Source organism: Branchiostoma floridae, chromosome 15, assembly GCF_000003815.2.
Source record: "Branchiostoma floridae strain S238N-H82 chromosome 15, Bfl_VNyyK, whole genome shotgun sequence".
In the NCBI taxonomy this organism is placed as follows: Eukaryota; Metazoa; Chordata; class Leptocardii; order Amphioxiformes; family Branchiostomatidae; genus Branchiostoma; species Branchiostoma floridae.
In genome coordinates, this window is record NC_049993.1 from 6,881,581 (window position 1) to 6,906,704 (window position 25,124).

The 25,124-nt window shown below is 41.2% G+C and overlaps 4 protein-coding genes across 20 annotated transcripts in view; 2 read left to right on the top strand and 2 right to left on the bottom strand.

Annotated features, from left to right (window-relative positions):
* Nucleotides 1-6,040, bottom strand: LOC118432032 (splicing factor 3A subunit 2-like; the record flags this gene model as incomplete). Its single annotated transcript, XM_035843530.1, is given in 8 exon segments — nucleotides 1-379; nucleotides 661-729; nucleotides 1,206-1,346; nucleotides 1,515-1,564; nucleotides 1,750-1,859; nucleotides 2,598-2,644; nucleotides 3,726-3,958; nucleotides 5,961-6,040. Coding segments are annotated over 7 exon segments (994 nt in total), but the record flags the coding sequence as incomplete, so codon positions are not given.
* Nucleotides 6,041-6,433: 393 nt separating this feature from the next.
* Nucleotides 6,434-7,851, top strand: LOC118432038 (RWD domain-containing protein 2A-like). Its single transcript, XM_035843539.1, has 2 exons — nucleotides 6,434-6,729; nucleotides 7,116-7,851. The coding sequence occupies exons 1-2, from the start codon at nucleotides 6,532-6,534 to the stop codon at nucleotides 7,809-7,811; spliced, it is 894 nt and encodes a 297-aa protein (XP_035699432.1). The 5' UTR covers nucleotides 6,434-6,531; the 3' UTR covers nucleotides 7,812-7,851.
* A 400-nt stretch (nucleotides 7,852-8,251) lies between these two features.
* LOC118432033 (mucin-2-like) lies at nucleotides 8,252-14,442 on the top strand. 3 transcript variants are annotated; one of them, XM_035843531.1, is made up of 5 exons: nucleotides 8,252-8,423; nucleotides 9,957-10,673; nucleotides 11,146-11,291; nucleotides 11,906-11,968; nucleotides 12,634-14,442. In XM_035843531.1, exons 1-5 carry the CDS (start codon nucleotides 8,351-8,353, stop codon nucleotides 12,673-12,675), a joined length of 1,041 nt encoding a protein of 346 aa, XP_035699424.1. In that variant the 5' UTR covers nucleotides 8,252-8,350; the 3' UTR covers nucleotides 12,676-14,442. The 3 variants fall into 3 exon arrangements, with proteins under 3 accessions (XP_035699424.1, XP_035699425.1, XP_035699426.1); XM_035843532.1 differs by lacking the exon at nucleotides 11,906-11,968 and adding an exon at nucleotides 12,050-12,085; XM_035843533.1 differs by lacking the exon at nucleotides 11,906-11,968.
* Nucleotides 14,443-14,757: 315 nt separating this feature from the next.
* LOC118432025 (single-stranded DNA-binding protein 3-like) overlaps nucleotides 14,758-25,124 on the bottom strand; it is a 76,850-nt gene continuing 66,483 nt past the window's right edge. For 5 of the 15 annotated variants that reach the window (XM_035843522.1, XM_035843518.1, XM_035843514.1 and 2 more), the window contains 10 exons: nucleotides 24,147-24,179; nucleotides 22,586-22,640; nucleotides 22,146-22,181; nucleotides 21,723-21,774; nucleotides 21,445-21,498; nucleotides 20,580-20,644; nucleotides 19,976-20,078; nucleotides 19,560-19,588; nucleotides 19,055-19,156; nucleotides 14,758-16,469 (listed from right to left, as the gene is read on the bottom strand). In XM_035843522.1, coding sequence (XP_035699415.1) covers nucleotides 16,350-16,469; nucleotides 19,055-19,156; nucleotides 19,560-19,588; nucleotides 19,976-20,078; nucleotides 20,580-20,644; nucleotides 21,445-21,498; nucleotides 21,723-21,774; nucleotides 22,146-22,181; nucleotides 22,586-22,640; nucleotides 24,147-24,179 — 649 coding nt within the window. In that variant the 3' untranslated portion in view covers nucleotides 14,758-16,349. Of the gene's footprint in view, nucleotides 16,470-17,289; nucleotides 17,342-19,054; nucleotides 19,157-19,559; nucleotides 19,589-19,975; nucleotides 20,079-20,579; nucleotides 20,645-21,444; nucleotides 21,499-21,722; nucleotides 21,775-22,145; nucleotides 22,182-22,585; nucleotides 22,641-24,146; nucleotides 24,180-25,124 lie in introns of all 15 variants that reach the window. The other 10 variants (XM_035843525.1, XM_035843523.1, XM_035843520.1 and 7 more) reach the window with 7 other exon arrangements.

Genomic DNA, 25,124 nt, shown 5'->3' on the forward strand with positions numbered 1-25,124 from the left:
GGGGCCCGCCCGGCGGCCCCAGGGGCTGGCTCGTGGGTGGGGGCCCGGGCTGCGACGTAGGAGGACCCCCATGTTGATGACCAGGAGGCATACCCATGAAACCTCTGGGAGGGCCGTGGTGGAACCCTGGGGGCATGTTTGGTGGTTCCCTGGGTCCCCCCTCTCCCGGCGGTCCTCTTGGGGGGAACATTCCAGGCGGCATTCCAAACGGAGGGGGTGGGCACCTGGGTCCCCCTGGTGGGGCCATGTTGGAGGGTGGTTCTGGCATGCGTGGTGGGCCGGGCGGGGGGCCGGATGGAGGGCCACTCTGGGGCGGGCCGGAGGGCGGCACATTCGGCTGCTGCTTAGGGTCCAGCTTGAAGTGGAACTGCAGGAAAAACTGGGTGGATAAAAAAGAACTGTTAGATACAGTGTCTATCACAGAAGAATGATAAAAGGCTCACGCTTGTTTCTTTTTGAAAAGGTTCCACGCAACTCTATCCTTACTCTCATGTAGTCACGATTTTCTTGTTGTACCATAGTTTTTTTATTGAAGCTATAACAGCACCTACCATTGACTTATGACAACATTTTCAAACTGTTTTGTACGACACATCCATAACTGTCAAAGATACTATTGTATAGTTTAATGGTTACACCTACAACGTTGTTTGGCTGTACCTGTTTTGTCTCCCTGTTCCACTGAGTCCAGAACTTCCCTTCACTCTTATCAACCTCTCTGCTGGGGATCTGTGGGGCACAAACCAAAGACACTTGTCTCATAGTGATCACAACTGAAGCAAGAGCAAAGCAGTACATCATATTTTACTAGAACATCCTAAACTGTGTGTTTCACTATGTTCTGTTTTCATGAGTGTCTTCAGTCAAGATGGCTGTAGCCTTTAAGTTTGCTGGGCTTTCATTTCTCCAGTAAGGAGAAAATGAAGTGTTTGCGATGGGCAGAAGACATTTGCCATATAGTGATCACAACTGAACTAAGAGCAAAGGTAAAACATACTGCATTGCATGTTCACCATGTTTTGTTTCGTTGAGTGTTTTCAGTTAAAATACTAATACTATAGATGGCTTTAAGTTGGCAGGGCTTTAATTTTTTATGTTAGGGAGAAGATGGAGTGTTCACAATGGGTACAAGGATTTTTGCAGACATTTTAGGTTCATGATGAAGAGGGTTGCAGGAATTCCAGCAGGTGTAGAAACAGTCTCACCTTGAAGGCGATGTTCTCGTACGGTTCGGCTGCGAAGATGAGGTACTGCCAGCGTCTGTCAGGGGGCTCTACTCTCTGTTCGTATGCAGACATGAAGCGATGTCGCGGGGAGATGGCCTCCACCACCTCAGGGTAGTCAATCTGAGAGAAAACAACAAAAGCCGGCTGCTAGCCTATAGACGTGCCACATATGGTATGGTGCCACTGTGTGTAACTATGGGAATATGTCACAGGTACTAGTCTTCCTTGATATAAGACTCTGTAAACCTGAAAATAACTTCAATGATGCAATAAAGCAGTCTGACCTACCTGGTACAGCAGACTTTGTTGTCCTGTTTCTGGATCTCTCTGTTTAGTAACTGGACAAAAAGAGAAAAAAAGAACTCAACTTTAAAAGCTCCTAGACCTTACAGTTACAAGATGTGTTAATATGACATATAAACCTCCTTAGGTAATACAATTAAACACTAGGGAGAAGGTCAAATCAAGTCCACAGTATCACCTAGTAGAGAAAACAGGTACAAGTATATAACATGTAGCTTACCTTTGTAACCTGGTCTGCCAATCTTGACAAACTTCTTAGTTTCCACCCTGTCTCTGGCTGGAGCTGGCTGAGCTGGGGAGTCTTTAGCTTCCTTTGCTGCACGGCGAGCCCTGAGGTAGGAAAAATCATTCATTATTTCTGATTCAAACTACTGTTATCATATACCAGTATTGTCTTCTTTTGGTTGGTTGTATTGCATCCCTGGAGAACTGCCTCATGACAGACTAGTAACACATTGATAGTTTTGTACTGAGCAGTACAAGCTGCATGTCCAAACAGATTTAATTGATCCTCTCACAAAAGGAAGATCAGGTATTGTTCTGACCGAGTGATGTGCTTTTCCCTAGGGCACAATGTTGGAGCCTATACACCTTTCTCACGCGGCGGCCATGATAGATTGAAGACGAGGTCAATGAGGCAAACAGACAAAAACTTATTTCTAAAATCAGCTGCCATTTAGTTTTCACCCAAACCACACAAATTTTCACAACACAAGATCAAGTAATAAATATTATAACCGAAAGATATAGCAATTTAGAGTAGCGTACACTGATCCCATAGTCCCTCAAGAGATGCAAAATAAAAACATAATAATGCAAATATTTGACAGACATGCAGCCATTCTCTTATTGGTCTATTTCCTAATTGCCACGCTTTCTTTGGTTGAACTGCTAATTATGATGGACAGTCTTTTGTTTGCCTCATTGAACTCGTTTTAGATCTATCATGGCCACCGCGTGAGAAAGGTGTACTAGTATTGCATGAACAATGTCAACAGTTCTACTGAACACATTAATAAAGTTAGATTCTCATATCAACGCATTTATACAATTATAAATAGAACTTACAAGTTGGCCTGGTGCTTCTTTCCCTGGGTATGTGCCAGATAACTTCCCTGGGATTGACAGCAAAAGAGTTAGTAACATCATAGTCATCAACAGTTGTGCAACACATTAACTTTATTAAGATTTCAATACTTAATTAGACACAACATAATTAGACAGGGTTCAGTTGTACGGAATATCAGGGTTCTAGCCAGGATTTCATTTTAGTGTAGTGGGAATGGCATTGTAGAGAAGCGACCAATCAGGAGATTGGTGTGGAAGGGGGGTCTTGGCCCTTCCACAGTGAGATTTTGACATTGTAGAGTTAAAAGTTGACATCACATGTAATTTGAAGGATTTTTGGTCAGTTTTGAATGGCATATCATCATTTTTCATTGTTCAGACATTGATTAGACATTGTTGAACAAGCAAATGATAGCAAAGCACCACTACACTAGTTAAAAATTAGCGTAGTGGCCCTTATTTTAGCGTAGTGGTCACGAAATTTTAGCGTAGTGGCTCACTACGCTAAAATGCACTAGCTAGAACCCTGAATATAAATCAATGCCTTACACAACTATAGGTTACAGCCACTCATTCACTGCATGGATTTATCATTGTGTGCTATCTTGCTTAGATTTATATAATTGTGTGTTGATTATGTCTAATTTTTGTCTTTCAAATCAAAGCAACAACAAGAAGGTTTTGTCAGATGACAGAAGGACAAACACTAAGGAGAACCCTGGTGTGAATCAAGTTCAATCAACACTACAGCAGGGCTCTAGCCAGCTCGAAATGTTTTTCCGTCAGCCAATTCCCATTGTCGCGAAAATCGCGAAAACAGTCTTCCATGACTGAGTTAGAAAGACTGAGCTGAGACCTTGAAAAACGGGTTTTTAATGAGATTATCGTATGCTAAAGGGTGCCGACACACTTCGTCAACAATAATAACAATAGCAAAACAAACAGTGTGTGGCTTTTACGGCCGTGGACGGCGTCTCCAAACCACCTGTAGCTTCCACCTAGAATTTTTGTCCGTCAAGGTTGACAGATTGGTTTTAAAATTTTTCCGTCACACGCAGCAAATTTCCGTCAATTGACGGAAAAACGGACGCTGGCTAGAGCCCTGCACTACAGAGAACTATTCTCTACCTCATTGTTGTGAAGAGTGAGACACAGTTTGCACTCGTACGACCCCAGGTGGTTCTTCATGAAATACGGGTCCTTGTTGAGATCGATGGTTTCCAGCGCCAACTGTCGCAGCCTCTCCCGGCGGTCACGGTTGGTCTCCGAGGTGGAGGCCACCCCGCCGCTTCCCGTCTTCCCGCCAGCGCGGTTCTGGAAGTCCATGGTGGCGGTGTGCTGTCTACTTGCCTATGAAAAAACTAGAAATGCAGTTTGGTTTAGTCACTGTTCTGTTATAAAAAGAACTCTCCTAAAGTGACAAGAAATTTATGGTACACAACTGTTGAAAAATTAATGCAGAAATAAATCACATCATAGAAGTCTTATTGCAAGTTTACTCCATATAATTTGGTTTATGGTGAAGTGCCTGAAAATTTGTAACAAAATTTTACATTACAATAACGTTACACGAAACAAATTGTGATTATCACTACTCTAGAGTAAACCAAATGCAACCATTCCTTGTCTTGAAATTCCAATCGACAGCTCAAAAAAGGCGGTAAACTGAATAAAGTCGCAGTTACTCTTCCTAGCTGCTCCACAAGGTCTCAGAACACAGTATTTATACGCGACCCCCGTCCCCAAAAGTAGTTCGGGTTAAAATAGTGCACCGCAGTACTTGCAAAGGCCGTAGTTATTCTTCCGTGTACAACAGCGAGGTGGAAACTGTGGTGAATGGTAGAGGAATAGATCGTTGTTGATACGGTATAAGTTGGATTACGTTGCTCCTTCGGCCAGCGGGAATTTGCGCCTTGATACTGTTACCGGCACTTCCTGTTCGTCGCCTGCAGTTCCATGACCTCCGCTGGGGGTCAAATCAAAGTGTCTTTTATAGAAAAACGAGCAGGCAAATCTATGCTCATTTTCAGATATGTTGTAGGTCGTACCCTCGACTTCAACATACTAAATTCTTGTAAATTGTATCTGCACCTTTCTATAGGTTTTGAGTCGTCGAACCACCTCACTTTGGGGTCCTTAACCATGTAAATCCCCATAGGCGAAAAACTGTGTTCTGAGACCTTGAATCACAGCGTTAATTCCCCAGGGACGGGTAATAACATTGAATTCGACTGATATGTTAGGAATTGACCTCGGCTGACTTGAACTGTAACGTTTTCGTTACCGTCAGAACCTCCGTTACCATGGCAACGGCCGCCAAGACCGCTCCCTATGCTTAAGTATAGGACTTAGTGCGGTCTAAAGCCCGCTCGACCCCCCCCCCTTTTCCGCCCTAAAAAAGACTAACCCCCAATCCAAATCACTCAGAGCGGTAGAATGTGGTCTGGCAAGCATCTTGTAGAAGAAAAAGTCAACCAGAATATTAAATTTGTTGAGATAATGAGACCAACTAGCGGCCCCTCAGATAGTCCTTGTACAGGGCCGACACCTGTGCTAGGCGCCGAAGTGCAAAGTTGGCCATATCTCAGGAACCATTTGGATTTCTGTTCTAAAACTTGGTACGGTTTTATATCTTGACTAGTTTTATTGTATGAATGAAAAGAAATCCAAGGTCAAGTTGGTTCAAGGTCTCAGAACACAGTATTTATACGCGACCCCCGTCCCCAAAAGTAGTTCGGGTTAAAATAGTGCACCGCAGTACTTGCAAAGGCCGTAGTTATTCTTCCGTGTACAACAGCGAGGTGGAAACTGTGGTGAATGGTAGAGGAATAGATCGTTGTTGATACGGTATAAGTTGGATTACGTTGCTCCTTCGGCCAGCGGGAATTTGCGCCTTGATACTGTTACCGGCACTTCCTGTTCGTCGCCTGCAGTTCCATGACCTCCGCTGGGGGTCAAATCAAAGTGTCTTTTATAGAAAAACGAGCAGGCAAATCTATGCTCATTTTCAGATATGTTGTAGGTCGTACCCTCGACTTCAACATACTAAATTCTTGTAAATTGTATCTGCACCTTTCTATAGGTTTTGAGTCGTCGAACCACCTCACTTTGGGGTCCTTAACCATGTAAATCCCCATAGGCGAAAAACTGTGTTCTGAGACCTTGAAAGAAACGATGCCCCCCTCCCCCAAAACTGCACACAAAACGCATGAGGCTGTTCACAACTTAGCTAACTTCTGGCGCATCTAGCATAACTATCAACTGTAAAATAGACCAGACGTACTATATAAAGCTACCTTCACTTCCCTAATGTTACATTCTGTGGAAATGTTTCATACGAAGGGAAAAAGGCACAAAACCTACCAAGTTATCGCATCTCACGTTCTCCAAACGCACGTACACTAGAAAAGGATGATGGGATATGTTACTGGGGACAAACCGTTTATAACATTACTGGTAATTGAGATACATTTTATATACTTACTACAAAGACAATGCATAGAGTTTTGTAAAAATCTATTACAGATTTATGATTATGAAGACTCTGAATATGCCATCGTAGCCATATGAAAATCGCTGTACTTTGTTAGAGGTTCACTCAGATAAGTTACTGAACGTTCCCCGTAAAAGACAAGGTTTACCCTTTGACACCAATTAAGGGCAGTAAAACACAGTGCGTAGGTTGGAAGATAGATATCTACACTTATAGAAAAAGAAACCTGATAAAATCATATCAATTCTTTAATAATAATATAACTCGAGTATTTTCTAACAGTCATTCATGTCTTTTATTTTGATCATTTTTCAAAGTCGAGATTGATAACTTCTGTATTTAGATGCCCTCTCCCCCAGCTGCTGAGCTGGACAAGTAGAGAAACTCTCGACTTTCCAACCAATTATCTTTACGTTTTCTCCTTCCTTTCCCAAATGAAAAATGGCAATTCGGAAAGATCTACTGGAGCTTCAGCTATCCGAGCTGGACATGCTGATGAGCATGTATCCAGGGGGTGACGAACTTGTGCTGGACAACCCCGCGGCACCAACGGACATCCGCCGGTTTGTGGACGGGCCGAGGGAGGCCCCGCCCCCGAGACTGGAGTTCACTCTTAACGTTGAAATCGATGAGCCAAAGGTGAACTTTCTGAGTTTGTATATCTTATGATTTAAGGTTGAGCTTCTTCAATTGGCTTGCAATATGTAGAATTTATAGCAACTTTTCGAAATCTTTGATCAATGCCCTTCCAAAGTGACCCCAATTGATATTTCTCCAATTTGGTTACAACAAAGAAGCTAATACATCTTTCCCAAAGATCAGCATCTGCCTAGTATTGTTATAATTATTGATAGTGCAGAGTAATATGTTAAGAGACTTTTTGAAGCACAGAATAATTTCAAAAAATATTATTTGGGAATAACTTTTACGTTATATTAACTAGACAGTGCTTGTTGCTGGTTAACTTAGATTGTGTACAAATGTAAAACCTTTGTTATTAACCATGCTGTCTTCTGTCCAAACAGGCCACAGTTGCCATGTGGTGCAGTTTCCCTCCACTCTACCCTGAGGTGTTGCCAACAATCCACCTGAGGAGCTCCAAGCTGTCCCGTCAGCAGCAAAAGGACATCAACAAAAGTCTTAATACTTTTCTTGCTTCTTTAGACTTAGGGGAGCTCTGCACAATGCCATTGGTGCAGTGGATACAGGACAATGCAGGAAAACACATCACCCTTTCTTATGCTGAGCTGCAAAGCATGAATACACAGACAGGAAAGGAAGTAAATAAACAGACAAGCTTGTCCAGATTTTGGATCTACAGTCACCACATCTATCGGCAAGAGCTGTTGCGTAAAATTCCCGCCCTGGCCAAGGAGCTAGACTTGACAGGCTTCTGTCTTCCTGGGAAGCCGGGGATCATCTGTGTGGAAGGTCTGACAAAGTACTGCGAGGAATACTGGCACAAACTGCGGTACCCAAACTGGAAACACATCTCATGTAAACACAGGGAGGATGCTGAATGTAAGGATCAGAATGAGGAGGCTGATTTCAGGCTATTTACAGTGTTTGAGGAGTTGACATTTGAGGCTCATGGCGACTACGGACTGAGGAATGATTACCACATGGAACTGGGGCGGTTTCTGGAGTACCTTAAGGAACACAAATGTGACTACATGTTTAGCATCTTCTTTGGAGTGGAGGGAAAAGAATCTCAAAAATGAAAAGAAGAACAATTAGCATATCACATCATTAGAAATTAAGTTTATTAATACTAGTACTTATCAATAAAAGAATATGAATTTTTGACAGTGTAGTTGTGTTTTCTTTGTATTTTTACATCTAAAGACTAAACTGAACTCTCTTATGATAGATCAACCTCGTTTTCTGATGGCAAACAAGAGAATCTTGACGTATCCTTGAAATTTTTTTTGTAATTTGGAAAAGGTACTTAGTATCTCTAGACATTGATGGTATCATACTCTCTTAATCGACCCATGATCAATGAGGTCTTGAATTTAATAAAGTGAAAGTGACATTTTTATAATGTTTGTTTCCTATAACTTTGAGCAAAAATGTCCCTTAACCAATCCTGAAATTGTGAATTAAGATGTTAACAGCAACTTTTCGAAAGGCCACTTTTATTTCTGTCCCAGGTTTTCAAAACTTTTTTTTTCTACCGATGTTGTCTGGCCCAAGGCGCAATGACGTCAGGAGCGTGTGACGTCACCAGTCCGACAGGACAGACCGAACACGGGGCAAGATGGCGGCGGGTTTGGACGTGTCAAAACTTTGTGGGCTGGTTTTCCTTTCCTGTTTCCTACTTCTACCAACAGGTATGTACATTGCATAACGATACGTCAGCGCAAAATATTTTTGGGGCAACTTTTCGCAAGCATAATTTCGGATGTCACCTCCCGATGTTTTGACGAGAAAGTCTAGGTCGATCTAGGACCGGAGAACTAACTACGTAGCTCGAGAGGCGACGATGCTAACGTTACTTGTCTTATTTTTTTCACCGCTAGAACAAGAAATTCAGAGGCTTAAAGAACGGTAAAATGTGCACAAGATAGAAAATGGTCACTTTGATTTCGTTGTGAGCAAAGATCTGACTTCTCTCATCTCTTTAAGCAAGTTATTTTTCTAAAATCTTCTTTCGACTCCCGGGAATAAGTAGTTTCCACGACTCCATGAAAAGTATTTGCCTTTTCACAGGACGAACACAAAGACCATGTAAAATCCGATCTTCCGAATAGATCAGTTCTTTTCAGCTCTACGGCATAGTTTCTTCATCTTGCTTTGGATTTTGTTGACTTTCTTGAACGATGTTTTATACCTCTTGTTTTGGTCTTATCTAAATCAGAAAGTAAATTATCAGAAAGTAATCAGGAAGTAATCAGAAAGTAAACATCAGTATAAGTGGTATGTAAGCACCAACCTTGTTGTTAAACATTTCCAACAACAATCATTGAGATGCCAAAATAGACGCTCCGCCAACCAAAAAAAGATAAGACATGAATGTAGCCCCAAGGTATATAATTTGGGGCTTTCTTGGATGACGCACTAATTTTAATACCAACTTGGCAAGTAACTACGTATGGTAGAACTTGTTTTGTTTTTACCATCATTTGCTTGTTTGCAAGTGGACAGGGTAATACAAATGTATAATTTACTATAAAAGATCATGGTGTATTTCTACAATAAGTAAAGACAGGTACATGTACAAAGCCGGAACGAGAAATGTTTGAAAAGGATTGTGACCTGAAACACATTTTGCCTAGTTTGGGGGACCTACACAATGTACATTACAGTGTTGAGGTGTGCAGTAGTGTGGGTGGAACCCTGTCTTACCTGTTTTCAGTGACCTTCTGACACCTGGCCATGTGACGTGTCGTGTACGTGATATCACGTGTGTGAGTGTAACAGCTCGTTAAAATGGCTCAGTGTAAATTGCTTTTATCGGTGTCTGCAAATCTTAAAAAGATCTACCAATGTACCCTTGTGAGGTATGGAATATCACAGGCATAGCTCTTATCAGAGCACTGAAGGTTTCAACAATTTGCTAAGTTTTTATAACTTATAAAACAAGGGACTTGTAAGGGTATGTTTTGCCACAAATTCATATGAAATACAGCCATCCTGGCTTGTCTTTAAGTGTAGGAATGAGGACACAAAGACAGTTTAATGAGATTATCACAAGAAAAACACTATATAAATGTTAAGTGTCCTCACAGAGGCCACCTTTATATATATAATACCTTAGTGTGCCAAAATTAGCTCTGTAAACAACTCCTCTGTAAACAACTCTGGGAGGGAGAAAGTGGAGTAATCTTACAGTGTTTGTTTTTCTGCTCCCTCTTCCCACACAGTTTGTTTTGCACAGGGAGGTACAGATGGTACAGAACAACCACAGCCCAATGCCTCAGTAAGTCCTGGAGGAGGTGGCGGGGACCTGCAAACAACGACTCCAGCAGTACCTGCTGATGCTCCAGTGGAAGTGAACTCCACAGAAAACACTCCCGCACCCACCCCTACACCTGGAGTGGTTCCTTCCCAGACCAATTCATCCACCCCTGCACCTGAAGTGGTTCCTTCCCAGACCAATGCATCCACCCCTGCACCTGAAGTGGTTCCTTCCCAGACCAACGCATCCACCCCTGCACCCGACGTGGTTCCTTCCGAGGCTAGTCCCAACACCACAGTGGTACCAAGTACGAGTACACCAGCAGCCTCAACCAAGGCCAGCACTACCGAATCAGCAGCCACTCCGGCACCGATGTCTACCAATGCCAGCACTCCTACAGCACAGCCGGTAGGTGCAGCTTCCACAGAGAGCAAGACAGAGAAACCGTCAACACCAGAGGAAACAACCAAGGCCATGGCAAAGCCCACCACCACGACAGAGTATGTAGAGCCAACCAAGAAGTCCACACCAGGGCCATCAACGGTACCTGCAACACCAGCCACAGAAACCAAACCAGCAGAGAAGATGACAACACAGACCATTCCACAAGTGCACACCACTATCCAAGGGGATGTGAACAATGGCACCAACACTACCCTTGGGGACTCCCACAATGACCCACGTGAGTATGATACAGGGAAGGACATTTGGGGAAAAAAAGTTATCTGAATGACATACATCCATGGTTTGTGTATAGTTATATAGTGTTCTCCTTTTTCCTTCAATGACCAATTACTGCGGTAGAATAAAGTTTGCATATAATCTGTAAAAGTTTGAAGCGAAGATTAGCTAAAGCTTTGTACAATAAAATTATACTTGCTAAAGATTAGCTAAAGCCCATCCTTTACAATATTGTTGATTGTAGCCCAGATATTTAGGATTTTTCAAGGATTTTTCCCCTTATAAAATTTATAAACACGTAAATTGATTATATGTGTGCTTGCATTGTGTACGTTTGTATAAAATATGTCAAACCTAGGACGTTTCACTATTCTTGGTCAAAGACTCATATGGCAACAAACAGTAGGTTCCAACTAAGGACAAGCCAAAAACAGAAAATCCTGACCCGGTCCCATTCTCACTCTTTCTCACAGAATACCATGACAACGAGACGTTGGACCCCGCCCTGGCGTTCTTCATCGCTGTGCTGGTCATCCTTGTGGTCATCGCTCTGGTAGCCACCATCTGGTGGAAACAACGACGTGCAAACTTCCAGGCTATTGGTGGAGATGTACCAATGGTAAGAGTTAGTGCAAGTGGCAGTTAGTGTTACATGTATTTGACTTCATTAAGTAACACAGTTATCTGTCATTGAATACTTTATCATTGGAGGATTGGATGGGAGTAAGGTAAAATAGTACAGGTGAATTTATGCATTGTAATTTTCTCAAGCTAATATGTTGATACTCAAAATGCATGTCATGGAATTGATATATGATAGTTAAACTGTTTTAAGCCTGTATTCAGGTTGCTTACTGTGCTAAAAAGTTAATAGATAATCCAACTAAATAGTACAATTTTGACATTAATGTAAACATGTAATTAGAAATGTTTTATACAATGTATTACTGCTTTAAGTCTGCCATGTGCCTGTAATGCTGCAAGGAGCAGGTAGGTGGAGCTGGTGACCTGTCTTCTGTAGTTTGGTGATCTTTTACATGCATTCCTCAAGGATAATACTGTAGTCCTACATTCTTGCAAGCAGGCACATCCTAGATTGCATTTATTTGCACTTCTTCCTCTTTGTCCTACCTGTGGTGAAGGCACCCCTTTCCCTTCTCTTCTCTTGAACATAATAGTACCTGCGATAATAGTGACATCCCTTCTCTGTCTTTTCCTGTTGCTTCACCACAGAGCTGGTTCTCAAGGTCTGGAAAGAAGGGGTTTGAGCGACTAGAAGATACCGAGCCTATGTTGGTGAGACATTCTATGTGTAAACTACCACTAACCACTGTTCACTTGTTTGTCATAACGAAGGAATTTCATTTTTTTTTACAGAATGCCATGCAATTGCCCAATCCATTCAAAAAGAAGGTATAGCATATCTGTCTACTAATGAAATGCATGCTGTAGGTTTAGGGAGTGGTTTTTGGATGTTGTCTGTCATAACTCTAGATGTCACACAGGGTTTTGTAAAATCACTTGTTGCGTAAGAAAGCAAGATTATCATACTATATCCTTGAGATACAAGTGTACATTACTTTAATACAGAGATGTTCATCTGAGTGCATAACTCACACAGAATGCCTTTCTTATGTTTTTTTTTTTAGTTTCAAAATACATACTAACATTAACCTGTGTCCATGGAACAACTAAATTATGTTGTTACTAACATACACGTGAAGCTTAAATTGTAAGCTTTACAGTAAAGTACATACCAGCTTTTACCAGTTGGTCAGTTGTGAAGATCTGGATACAGCAAAACCCTATGTTGACATCATTTAGACTTATTTGTCCTACAAGTTTTAGAATTCTGTTGCGCAGTAGTTGGAAAGACCCTTTTTGGCTTAAGAAAAAAAATCTTAAGCTTGAATAAGCAGCTTGGCAAGGTCATCTAACACCCTCAATACTGTGTTTTTCAGGACGACTTGGAAGAATCTCACCTCATCGCAAATGCTCGTTGAAGACAACCACATGTACCAGTTTACCGCAGAAAGATTCCAAGCAAGTTGTGCCTTAGATGTTAAGATCTGTAGAAGCATGGACATGGTCATTCCAATATAATGCAATTGTAGTTATGCAGCAGCTTTGGAGCTTATGTAACAGGGAAAGAAAGTTTAAGCTTTCATGACATCTGGTGTATTTTACCAGTTATACTTACAGTTGTAATATATTTTTGAAATTGGGGAGGACATGCTACATATTTGGTTGTGCATATTTTGTTCACAATGACTGGATGTTACTAATCAGCTACATGTAGTTGCAGAATAGAAAATATTTTAGTTTTTTCCATCAACTCATTAGTTAAAGCCTGTTTTTGTTGGCTAAGGGATATTCCAGAAAAGGAGAACTTTGACAAACAATATTTTTGCCAGCTCTATACAGTGAAAATTACTGTGCTTCCCAGCATATTAGCTAATGTTTTCTGCAGTGTTACATTCCACAGGGAAATTGCTGAAGAATTTGTACAGAATCTTATAAAACATACATCTGAAATTAACTTTTAGACCTATCTTGCAATAATCTTTTCACAATAAATAGGAATTTTAACAAAGTTGAAGTGGAGATTTCAGAAGGGGGCCAAAAAGCTTAAAAATGAAACTGATGTATATTTTCATCTGGGCAATAGATTATATTTATTCTATGTCATCCTTTAAAGCTGCAGTATGCATACAAGTCTGTTTAATGAAAAGATTTGTCTGGTTTTTAAGCAGGTGTTTATCAGTATTTTGCAATACAAGGAAAGTGTATTAAGTTGTGTGTGTTGTTGTGGAAAGCCCTGTTTAGATTGAGAGCTTGTCAACACTTGGAATGTGTAATCTCCACTTTCTTCCAGGGTGTTACAAAGTGGACTCGGACCCCCGTGCCTTGATCATGACATGTAAAAGAATTGGGTTTCTCCAGAAATACTTCATTAAACTTGTGCAAAATGAAGTGGTTTGAAAGGTAGAAGTCAGCAGTACAGAAGAGCACCTGTGTTGATGTTCTGTACCTGTAGTGCGCTGTTGTGGCAGGTTTCGTTGAGTCACTCCTATCTCAGGCTGTACCATCTCCTGTCCTGTGCCATCTGCTTGTGTATGGTTTTGTGCTTTATGTTGGCAATATATAAATCAAAATTGCCGTTTACAGACATGTGATGTGAAGTGCGCAATTCATAATGTATGTGCTTGGGTTTGATAAATTATAATTTGTCAACTGTGTGCCAGCAAGGTACAAGGAATCATGCAGCATACATCACTTTCAAACAATTCCAGTGACCAAACAGCTAGTTGTATAAATTGTGTACATGATGCTCAAGTTTTGAACTATTACTAAACTTATTTGTTCTAAAACTTATCTTTTGATCAAGACTTATAATTGTAATGTAAATCAACAGTTGTGTGTTACATATCTTAACATACTGTAAGTGCTCATGCTGCTAGAAGCTTTCCTTTACCATTCCTTGGTGTAAATTGATTATTGTTCTTTAGGAAAATCTAACCTCAACTGTCTGTAAACATATCGAGTACTATTTGAACTTAATTGATATCATTTAATGATACAGCTTTCTGTAGATACATCTCTATTTTACCTCTAACTGAAAAATAGCAAATTTCATGTACTTTGATAGCACAACCAAGCTGTTCAAATTCTGGTATGAATATGTATGCTTCTTTCCATGTAGGATATTCATAGGGGTCTATATTTGAAACCAGAGTATTTTAGGAAATTAAAACAGGTGGAAGACTCAGTCTTTTACAGCCTCTTCTTTGAATAGTCTTCATGATCAGTCCCTTACATATTCCAGTCAGGTTTTAAAAAAGTTGTAGAAATCATAAAATAGGATGTGTAATAGGTAGGGGGACAGAATGGTTTCGTCTAAACATTTAAACTCAAGGCAAGCTACCTCCCCTTCCAAATTCTACACCCCATTTTGACTAATTTCAACAACTTTTGGACAAGTATGGTAGACTGTAATTGACCACATTGCTTTAAAATGCAGGTTGAGGATAATACCAAGAGGGATAAAGTGAGTGAAAAAACAACACATCAGTTCACACACAGTATTCAAAGGTCTGGCTGATACTTTAATTGAGCATTTGCCTCTAGAGGATTCTTTTACAATATACGACAATACAAATAAAGTAATACTTTAATAACTTTAACTAAAATAGTGACAACATCTACCATTCAAATGTTGGTTGTGTAGGTTAAGAGCATGATTGTTCCACTCCAAGGGGCCTGTACAAAAGATCAGGGCACCGTACAAGCACAGGTCTTGCCTAAACGCAAGAGTTGACTGAGGTAAAGAGTCTGGAAATGTTGCCACTTCCCCTTAACCACTACATCGAGGTACTGGACTAATGCATTCTACATGGCAGCGAAGAGAGAGTTTTATAGGTTTTTTTGTTTTACTTTTTACAGGAGTGGAACTCACAGAGACACACGGCAGAAATGTGTTTCTCAAAAGTCAAGCCACTGTTCGGTGCACTCAGCACCCAGGGAAAGGAATTCACAGAATTCTACCAAAGTGTGAGGTGATCAATGTACATAAAAAATCAACTGCCTACAGCAACAGATGGAATCATATATAACAGCAATGTCCCCTTCCCAAATGCCTCGGAATAAAATGCACATCTTTTTTACATTGCAACATGGAATAGTTTGGGCAATAAATGCAGAGAAAACGTCGACAGCACAAACAACTGAATGCCAGCAATTCAGGCATCTACTCGGGTCTCCAGGACAGCACAACTTTGCACATACAGATACTTTGTCACTAGCTAAAATGAGGATACAATAACATGGCAACGGGGCAGGCTCTAAAAACTGGACCCCCAGCTGCATAGGGACAGCACAGGGACCAGCCATACTACCTATACATCTGCACGTGACAATAAAAACCTAGCTATCTTGGTGATTCCTATGACACACACTCACAACCATAGGAACTCGTAAGGTTCTTGGGTCAATAAAATACAGTACAGGGTTTCTCCCCTACCTAACATCTAATACAAAATCTGCAATAATACAAAAGGGATACAAAATAAAGGGGATAAAGAGAAAAGAAAGCAATGAGGAGGAATCAAGTTTACAACAGAACATTTTGGTTCCTATTCTCAATGTTGGCAGCTTCATGGTCACCAGAAATGCAGAACAGAACTCCAAACTTGAGATATTAAAAACAGTACAAAATCATTCTCGTCTCTCATTCTGCCATAACTTACAACTTTATAAAATCATGGGTTGACCAAGTGGAAAATTCTGAGCTCATTCAGCCGAGAATTCTCATCTAAAACTTTCCTTATCCAGTCACTGCTTTTCCCACTGCTAGATAAAAACAGACCTTGTTAGGATTTCCGTTAAAAACTGCAGGTTTGTGTTTTTAAAAAGGCCCATTTTCTGCTGGGAGGAACACTGAAAATAAATCCATTTCACAAAAATAATTTATGAGAGGTAATAAATATACACACAACACGCCACAAGGCGGGCATACACATCCAGGCTGATACGGTGGACAAACACGGAGGTTTTTTTTCAAGCCTACTTACAGCACTCCGCCTGAGCTATGAACAACAATGAGGTGGGATAATTTATACATCAAGTATCTTGACTCTGTCCATAGGTACCCTTTGTCCACTGGCCTTGGTTCCTTGGCTTATTGCATGAAGTACTCAGGATGCCCAGGCCCCCCAGGTGACGCCTCCTTCTCAAATCGTTTGGCCTCCTCCTGCATGCTTTCTTTTATCTTAAGTATCGCTGCTGATTCGTTCTGATCCTGCAGGGAAACAGAAAACAGACAGGGGGACTCAGTGCACAGGCCTCGCACTGTCACGGGAGAGAGAGAGATAAGTGGTGCCTGGCAAGAAAGGGATTTCTGCACTTGTTGGCTGGGGTGCGTGTATTTCTTGAAGCAGAGCTTTCTTGATTTTACGGCATCACTTTAAATTTGTGGGCACCAGTTTGATATCACATTAAAGTAATCTCAAATTTGCACTGCAGCAAATTACATCATTTACAACTAGATATAAATCACAATTTGCTGGAAATAGAGCCGCATTCGGTGTTGCATACATCTTTTTGACAACGTACATGGCACCAAGATTCAGTATAGAGCAATGCCAAACATACAATAGTAGCTTAATTACATTTTCTCAATATCAAACACACTATGATTGGATTTCCATTATTCTCATCAATGCACAGTCTAGCCCTCAAAAAGCACCAAATCACATCAAATATGAAATCAGGTAAAGGAAATAGAGTTAAATGAGATCAAAGGAGAAAGAAACGGGTTTCCAATTTGTTGTCTTACAGTTACAGCTCAGTTAAGTAATTCCTTATTCAACCACAGCCATATGCAGACCCCTTAATCGCACAGAGACCAACAAATCAAGAATTAAGGGAAAGAGAGCTAAGTAAGTCTTGAGGCTACAAATAATAAAGCAAATACACCTGCACTGCACTGCATGCTTCTTTCTATGCCCAGTGCATCATGCGCATGCAAACTCTGCTCATTACCATAGATTAGCAGTTGGGCCAGAGTTAGATTTGCCACAGTTATTATCACTAGTAGGATCACAAAATCTGATCTTGACCTGTCAATCAACTTTATTTCCTTCGTCATCGCTGTAATTGGGACACCTACCTCTACAGAAAAACAGGAAAACAAAAACATGTCTCTAAACAACACAAAACATTCAGCTAACTACACAAGAGGCATCACTGCATGAGTAGGCATACAAATCCACCATCTCCACAGTCTCAAGACACAAGTATGAAGCCATGCATGTGCAAGGAAAAATACAATTAATACCAAAGTGCAAAGAGTGCAAAGATTGAAGGAACGAGCAATGCCGGTAAGAAACTCCTAATTAGTATCACTTTCATGATTCATGTACTGTCCACTTGGGGTAGCATGCCAGCAGTCCGGCCTGGGCAAGAGCATGCTCACGGCTGTTTTCCTACACATGCACTAGTGGAGCCGATCTGCAGCCAGGCACTACAGTTTTCGCTATGAAAGGGTGTGCACCAGAAAATAATGGCAATGGATGGTCTGAAATTTCTCATGGAAATGGCATGGGGATCTCATTTGCATCAACATGTGTGGAGAACATTATGAAGAGGAAGTGTTCCTCGTTGTTAGCAGAGATGACAGATATGGGTGTGTGTTCTGGCATTTGGTCCAATGTTTCGGGGAACTGTTCTTTAACTTAAAATCTGTTCCGCAAAACAGGGGTGGGAACAGATATTCTAAACACAAAGAGAAGGCAAGGAGACAAAATACATTAAAAACTGAACATAGCAAAAGACCCGAGAAACTGTTCGCCAGTATTCCAGACCTTTTACAATGCATATATAGCCTTCACCTAGAAAGTGTCAGCTGTATATAGTTGGTTCTTTATACTGTCAACTTTGTCACTGTAAAACTTGTGGCTTTGAATCAAATGCCAGAACCATCATGACAAAGGGAAGATCAGTTATCATTTTGAGAGGGAAACATGAGAGTGGGGAGACAAGCAGTAGTGGGGATAAGGTAGCGGTGGCAAAAGCTACAAGGTAGTAATCTACTCTACTAGTGGGGGTGGGAGTGGAGTGCAGCTGTAAGAAAGAAAGTACAGAAGTGTAAGCAGTTATAGAGGTAAAGGTCTTACTCCAAAAGCATTGACACATGAATGCAAACGACATCCTCATTTCTTTGATTTGAACATGAACTGGACTCCGGGTGCAAATATTGTGGACAGTGGATGAATACCAGGAGGCATGAGCAAGGAAGGGTCCATGTAGCATCCAATGGTGATACGGCTCTGGCCAAATGTCCTTCCTTTCTTTCTTTTGGAATAACTTCTTCTCACAACAGCTTGGAAGAGAAAAGAAGGACAGAAGTTGTAGAAAGTAAAATATTCCTTGACAACCTATGAGTGACAGTAAACCACCAAAGAAAGTACCGTTCCCTCTGACGAAAATATAAAACTGCTTTCATGGCTTTGGTTTAGCCTAAATTGCTGAGTGTAATGTTATCTCTTACATAAAACATATTGCTTATTTCACATACCTTAGCATTCAACTACTCTGAGCTAATGCCTTGCTTTGTGAAAAGGAAATCATAGTAAGAAAAAGGATAACAGTGTTTGATACACCAGATGAGTTGGCAGATGGCAGATTCTTACTGTCCTGTCTTTAAGAAATTTGCTTAAATGGTCAGGCCACTTTAACATAAGTTATGAGCTACAGAGGCTGTGTTTATTTCTGAACTGGCGGGCTATTCAGACCGCTTCCCTGCTCACGGCTACCGTAGGTCGAAGTTCAAGGTCAGGATGAAAAAGTGCAGAAAACTAGTTAGTCCCTGTGCCAGTGACTTACACTGACGTTGTCCTGGAAGGGAGGGAGTCCGAACGTTCCCCCGGGTCCCATCTCGCCCGCTTCCCTTGGCGTGCCCGGGCCCGCGGGGTTGTTAGGGGAACTCTGGAAGGACAAGAAGGATCACAGCAAAACTTTACACAGAAATATCACTCTCTTTCACTAATGGTGCATAATATCAAAAAGCAAAAGAGTACGTGGAGAAGGACAACCTCAAGCCAACCGTCCACACTTACGCTACATCTTCAGAAAAGAAAATGGAGCCGCATGTTCCTCGTATAGGAACTGTTGTGTACTGGTTTGAATAAAGTTCCTATAAGGGGAACAAGCAGATCCAGCGTCTTTTCTGAAGATGTGGCAAAAGTGTGAATGGTTGGCTTGAGGTTGTTCTTCCCCTCATACTCTATCAAAAAGCAAAAGAGTCAGATTTAGGAGTGCACATTGCAATTTGACTTCTGACGGTTACAAATGCAAAAGCAAAAACAAAAATCTGGGTGAAAGCACAAACCTTTGGAATATGATCCATATCACCAGATCCTAAAGGGAGAAAACCAAGTTTTTAGAGTGCGGAAAAAAACAGTTGGATGTTCAAAAGGTATTTGGAAATTTGGAACAGAATGGAAGTGTGACGAAGAGAAGAAGAAGGCTAGGCACTACACACTAACTAGATACCAGTAGTACATAAAGCTCAGAAGCTAAAAGGTTAAGGAAAGGACCTTTGTCCACCCCTATTAAGTGGCATTATGTGGTTAAACCTGTTGCCTAATGGTGAGACAGTATAGCAAGCTGGACCAGACTACTGTGATTGGAGGGGGTTAGCAGCACAGACAATACATCCAGCGATCGCAGACAGGAAGGCTCTACGACAGGTAAGTGGAGGAACAGAGAAGCACTTGGGTTAAGGCCTTGCTTCAGAGCACTCACCGTTGATAGGAGGAGAACGGATCGACTCACCGTTCATGACTGGAGAAAGGACTTGGTCACCCATGTTCATGGGGCCGTCAGGGCCAGCACCCATGGGAAACTGCTGTACGGACAGGAGGAAAACTTCAGTGAGATACCAGGTAAACAATTGTGATTACAAGGGGGTAACGTTGGTGTGATACCCATTGCAAACTGATGTAATGGCAAGAGGAAAACTTCAGTGAGATAACAATCATAGTTCATATGGTAAACAATTGTGAGGCCAAGGGGAAAACGTTAGTGTGATACCCATTGCAAACTGAGTTATGGCAAGAAGCACAATTCAGTGTTACATCACGACCAACTTCATATAATTCATCATGCTTTTTCAAATATCCACGATATCCAAGAAAAAAAGAAGTCTTTTTCAACACCCCATTTTCATTCAAAACGCTCAAAGTCAAAGGGATAACTTGGCATCACCTCAGATATCTAACTATAGATTGGAAGGATGTGACATTATGACTATGTCAAGGGCTTTTGGCTGAAACTCTTTCCTCCTTTTTGAGTTATCCTGCTGTACAAGAAAGAAACAAACCAAGAGAGTAATCTCAGTCAGACTTACCGTAGGCATGCTGCCACCAGGAACGTTCTTCATCATTGCGTAGACGTTGTCTCCTGAATTTGAGTCTGCAGTAAAACAAGATGAAGGGAACACGTGTTCTACAACAAGCCTTTCTGATTCCTGGTCATGTAATGTAAAAGTTTCCCTAACTCTTCAACATTGAAGCTCTTTCTTAACAACCAAATTTCTACGAGCCAATGTTTCCCTAGTCCTTCAGATGCCTTTCTTTGGGTAATAATGATGAGATGTGCTGGGCTGGTAAGAACAGCTTGGTTGTGTGAAAGTATGTCCATTGATTCACCTTCATGTACATGTAGCTGATAGGTGCTCTAACTCTTGTCTGAACGACTTAAAATATTTGAGTGCAAATCCAGCGTTTGATCTAACATTGACACATTTGGCAGCCAAAAATAAAAGTTCAAGGATGGATTCATCAGAACTTGGCTCAAGTTGAGACAAACTCCACCCCTGCATGCAGAAAGGAACCCTGGAAGTCTGCTAAGCTCCATGCATATCTGACATCTTTAAGTACATAAAGTGGATCCGGTGGTTGTTGCTCTTCTGCTGAACTGTTGACAAAGCTTTTGACAACTTAACAGAAAGCTTTCATTCTTGGAAAGGGCAAGATCCTAGAACTGAAAATACTGCTCGTTCTTTTAAAATTCACATAAAAAGACCTCCAGAAATTGTTGGCTAAAATATCGTTACTGTGATTTTTCATCAGTGAGTAACAGTTAATGTCAATTTCAGTGTTGTGTGCCTTATTCAATAGCCTGTCCCAGCAGGTACCCTTCGACCTTTGCGCTAACAACCACCGTTCCGTTGTCTCGTGTCTGACATTTCAGGCAGGGCGTGTGCACGTTACCTGGGGGAAGAGTGGTCGGTATGCGGTTGTTACCCTGGGGGTGGGGACCATTTCCTAGGGGGCAAAGGGCGCACAATCAACAAAGACAGAAGACATGCAAGGAATGCCACATGCTACACGTACGCTAGCCCAACAGCGGTGCGACTTACCTGCATGCACAACGTAAAAGACATCGGCTTAAAAACAAGCGCTCCGAAACAACGATGAAGCATCTACAAGTCGATAACACGTACTTACCACCACAAAGATGCGTAGGAGAAGAAAACTTATGTACTTACCTTGTGGGCTAGGCATGATGGGAGTTCCTGGCGGGCCTCCTCCAGGGGGACCCTTTGTAAAGAGAGGGCAAAGGTCAAGATAAATCAAAATTATACATCATCATATTACAGCAGGAGGTCAGTGCACCCACAGCCGCCCAAGGCAATGTGGAGTATTCTGTGGGACAGAGTAATACTAATAACTTTAATAAGATGTTTCTATGGCCCTCTCTGGCATTCTCTGGCAAGACATGACACATGAGAATAAAGCGCTAATACAGAGAGTATAGTTATAAGATGTTTCTATGACCCTGGAAGACTACACTCTGCACCTGACTCCTAATTACAAAAATTACAGTGATGAGACTTACATATATTGGTATGTCAGGTGAGTAACACTACACATTAAGTAACAATGACACAATCTGGACTACCGGTACTTACCGCATAGTTGCCTGGTGAAGAGGAGGAATAGTTTATCTGTAAATAGAAGCTACAGTTAGCCAAGTGTTGGACATTTATTAAATAATTTCTTATCCATGGTGATGGCTCTTTAATTTCTTAGGCATAAAAATCAACATCTACCCACAAGGATATTTTGTGTTTTCCTAGTCGTACACACCATTAAAATGAAGATACAAGACTTAGTCATAAGTAGACTGTACAGGCAAAGCGCTGGCAACCTCACCAGTCTAATTCCCAAATTTTGCCAATGACATGCCAGGGACACTTGTCGCCCAACAGGCAAGCTTTACACCTTGTGAAAGTGTTGCATAACTGGAATAATGTTGGCAATCTGGCACCAATCCTGCCTAAATCTTTTGTCAATAAGAGAAGCAGATTCTGAAGCAGGAGAGAAGAGAAGAGAGTAGATGAAGGCTTACTGTGGATGTGTTTGGGTTGCCTGGCCACGGTCGCCCTCCCGGTCCGCCCGGTGGCCTGTGGGAAGGGGCGCAATCTGTTACTCTCACTTTCATGACCTGTGACCTTCTTAAGTACTACCCAGAATGCAATGGACAGCCAGAAAATACTCCACTATAAGTTATAACTGATAGTACTTTGCTTATCACTAACACTTTTCTGAAGTAGCTTGCATGAAATAATCACACTAGGACCATGATGCTGATGACATACATTCATGAGAAAGTCCGTTCTCCTTTGACATCTGTATTTGCTATGATTGCCCTGCTGGCTTTTTGCTTCCTGTGTTTAAGTGGTCTGGTATCGGACTCTTAATGCTATTTCAGTAAAATCACCCAACAACAAGGGTTTGCTATCATCTATTGTTGTCCTATGTCCCTTGCTAGTGTTTTGTGTAGTACCTGATCTAAATAGAAATTCCCAAATCTGTTTTGAATGTTAAGATTAAAACTTTCCGAATATTTTTTTTTTGGGGGGGGGGGGGGGACTGTTTACACAATAGCAGACAATAATTTTTGTTTGTGATCATTGAGTTCTGATGCAATGTACAAATGCAATGTTAAGACTATTGAGAGCTGTATCTTGTTCAACAACATTATATTCTTTAAATTGGGAAATTAAGTGGGAAAGATAAACAGGCATGACTTTTCTCTGGCCATGTGACACTAAATTATCTGTGCAAGCAAGACTGTTGTCACAATATAGAAAATTACTACTAAGATCACAGTGGGATGAAAGCCGTCTATCACAGGCAGAGAAGTTCTAAACAGTTTGTAGGGAAGGCCGTCCTGTCCCACCCACCACACCATTCCTCTCCATCTTTCTCTACTTTCCCACAAGGCATGGCACTGTCCATTTAATAGCCTGTGAAATTCGCTCTTTGGAAGATAGATAGAGCATTAAGGCTGCAATCAGAATTTCATTAAGGCTGTCAGAACCAATTGCCAGGCATGGATGGAAACTAACTGGATATACTGTTGGGAATGGCAACTTGATGGGACAGCCATGGCCACAACAGGAAGTACGCAGATTTATTGTGCCCCCCCCCCATAAAAAGCAGTCAACTGTTTCTCATCAATCTTATCTTTTGATTAGATGTGGGGGTGACTTTTTCTATCTTTTAAGATCAATACAACTGTTGTGGTTTCTAGTTCCAAAAAAGAGTATAATGACAGAAAGTAGGGTATGAACAAACAGTAACTTTGAGAAAACCTGCAAAAGGAAAAGACAAACTCCAGTGATTTGTTTAAAAATGTCATTCTTGCTTAAATGTCGCTATTAAGACTTGCCAGTTTTCACAGAGACTTTTTGCTGTTGGCTTATACCCCCCTCAAAATATAACATCCCCAACATGATAAAAAAAAGGTCCAAGTCAAAACTCAACACCGTACACCAACTGGAAAATGAAACATAGAAATGTCACATGTTGTCTTTGCTTGTTTCTCTATTTCTGCGTTTTTTGTGTTTTCTGTTTCAGAGTACAAAAACAGATGGAATGGTGAAGTGAAGAAAAGGTTGCAGTACCATGGCGGGCGCTCTTCGTCATGTGGAAAGACCCTATTAAAGAGAGTTTAAGAAAAAAAGAAAAAAATTTTGTTGCTCAGGTTTGTAGGAAACGTTTTCCAAAATTCACAGAATCACAACTTGCCTTACATTTTGGAACACCCATCTATGATATGTACGCGTCACATGCACTAGACACAGATCACATCATTGGCACAGCAGATAAGGAGACAGACAACAAGAGGACATGGCACGGTTACAGACCCTACCCGAACCACAAACAATTACTGTACTTCTGTTTTACCACCCAACAATAACACTACATATGGCAAAAGGTCGGGACTTGCGTTTACTTTCCCCAATTTCAATTCCTCCTTATCCCTTTTCAATTGATAAAATTAGCTTTTAGGGTGGACTGACAAGCCAAATCCTTTACTATTGTAAAAGGTACACTTAGACTCAATGTAGCATTATTACCTTATGAGTTATATTGTACCATATGTATAAGCTTTGTAAGCTTTAAACCTACGATAAGACCTTTTGCCACCTGAAAGTCACATGATCACCACTCAGAATCCCAACTGAAGACAGCGATGTAAAGAAAAATAGCTGACACCAAGAAAGGACAAAAAGATGACATCCAAAGAGTGACTAAAAATGAAATTCCACATGTACAAATCTTAGCAATGGCACACTGGTATATGACAAAAAAGGCCAATGCCCTAGTATCCTGCAAACATGTTCTAGATTCCAAATAGACAACTCATAAATGGCATGCTTACAGTCACTCTACTTATGTGCAGACAGGTCCAATCACAACTTTTCATTCTGTCAGAAGTGACTCCAAATTCCTTTGTCTTGACACAGAGATATGAAATATCAAAAGGCTTTTCTTGTCATGTCTACCATTTTGTGCTCCAGTATCAGCATGAAGGTCCAGAATGAAACTTAAGTCCAATGAGAGGCCATCTTTGTCACATGATCAGTTCATTTTGTTAT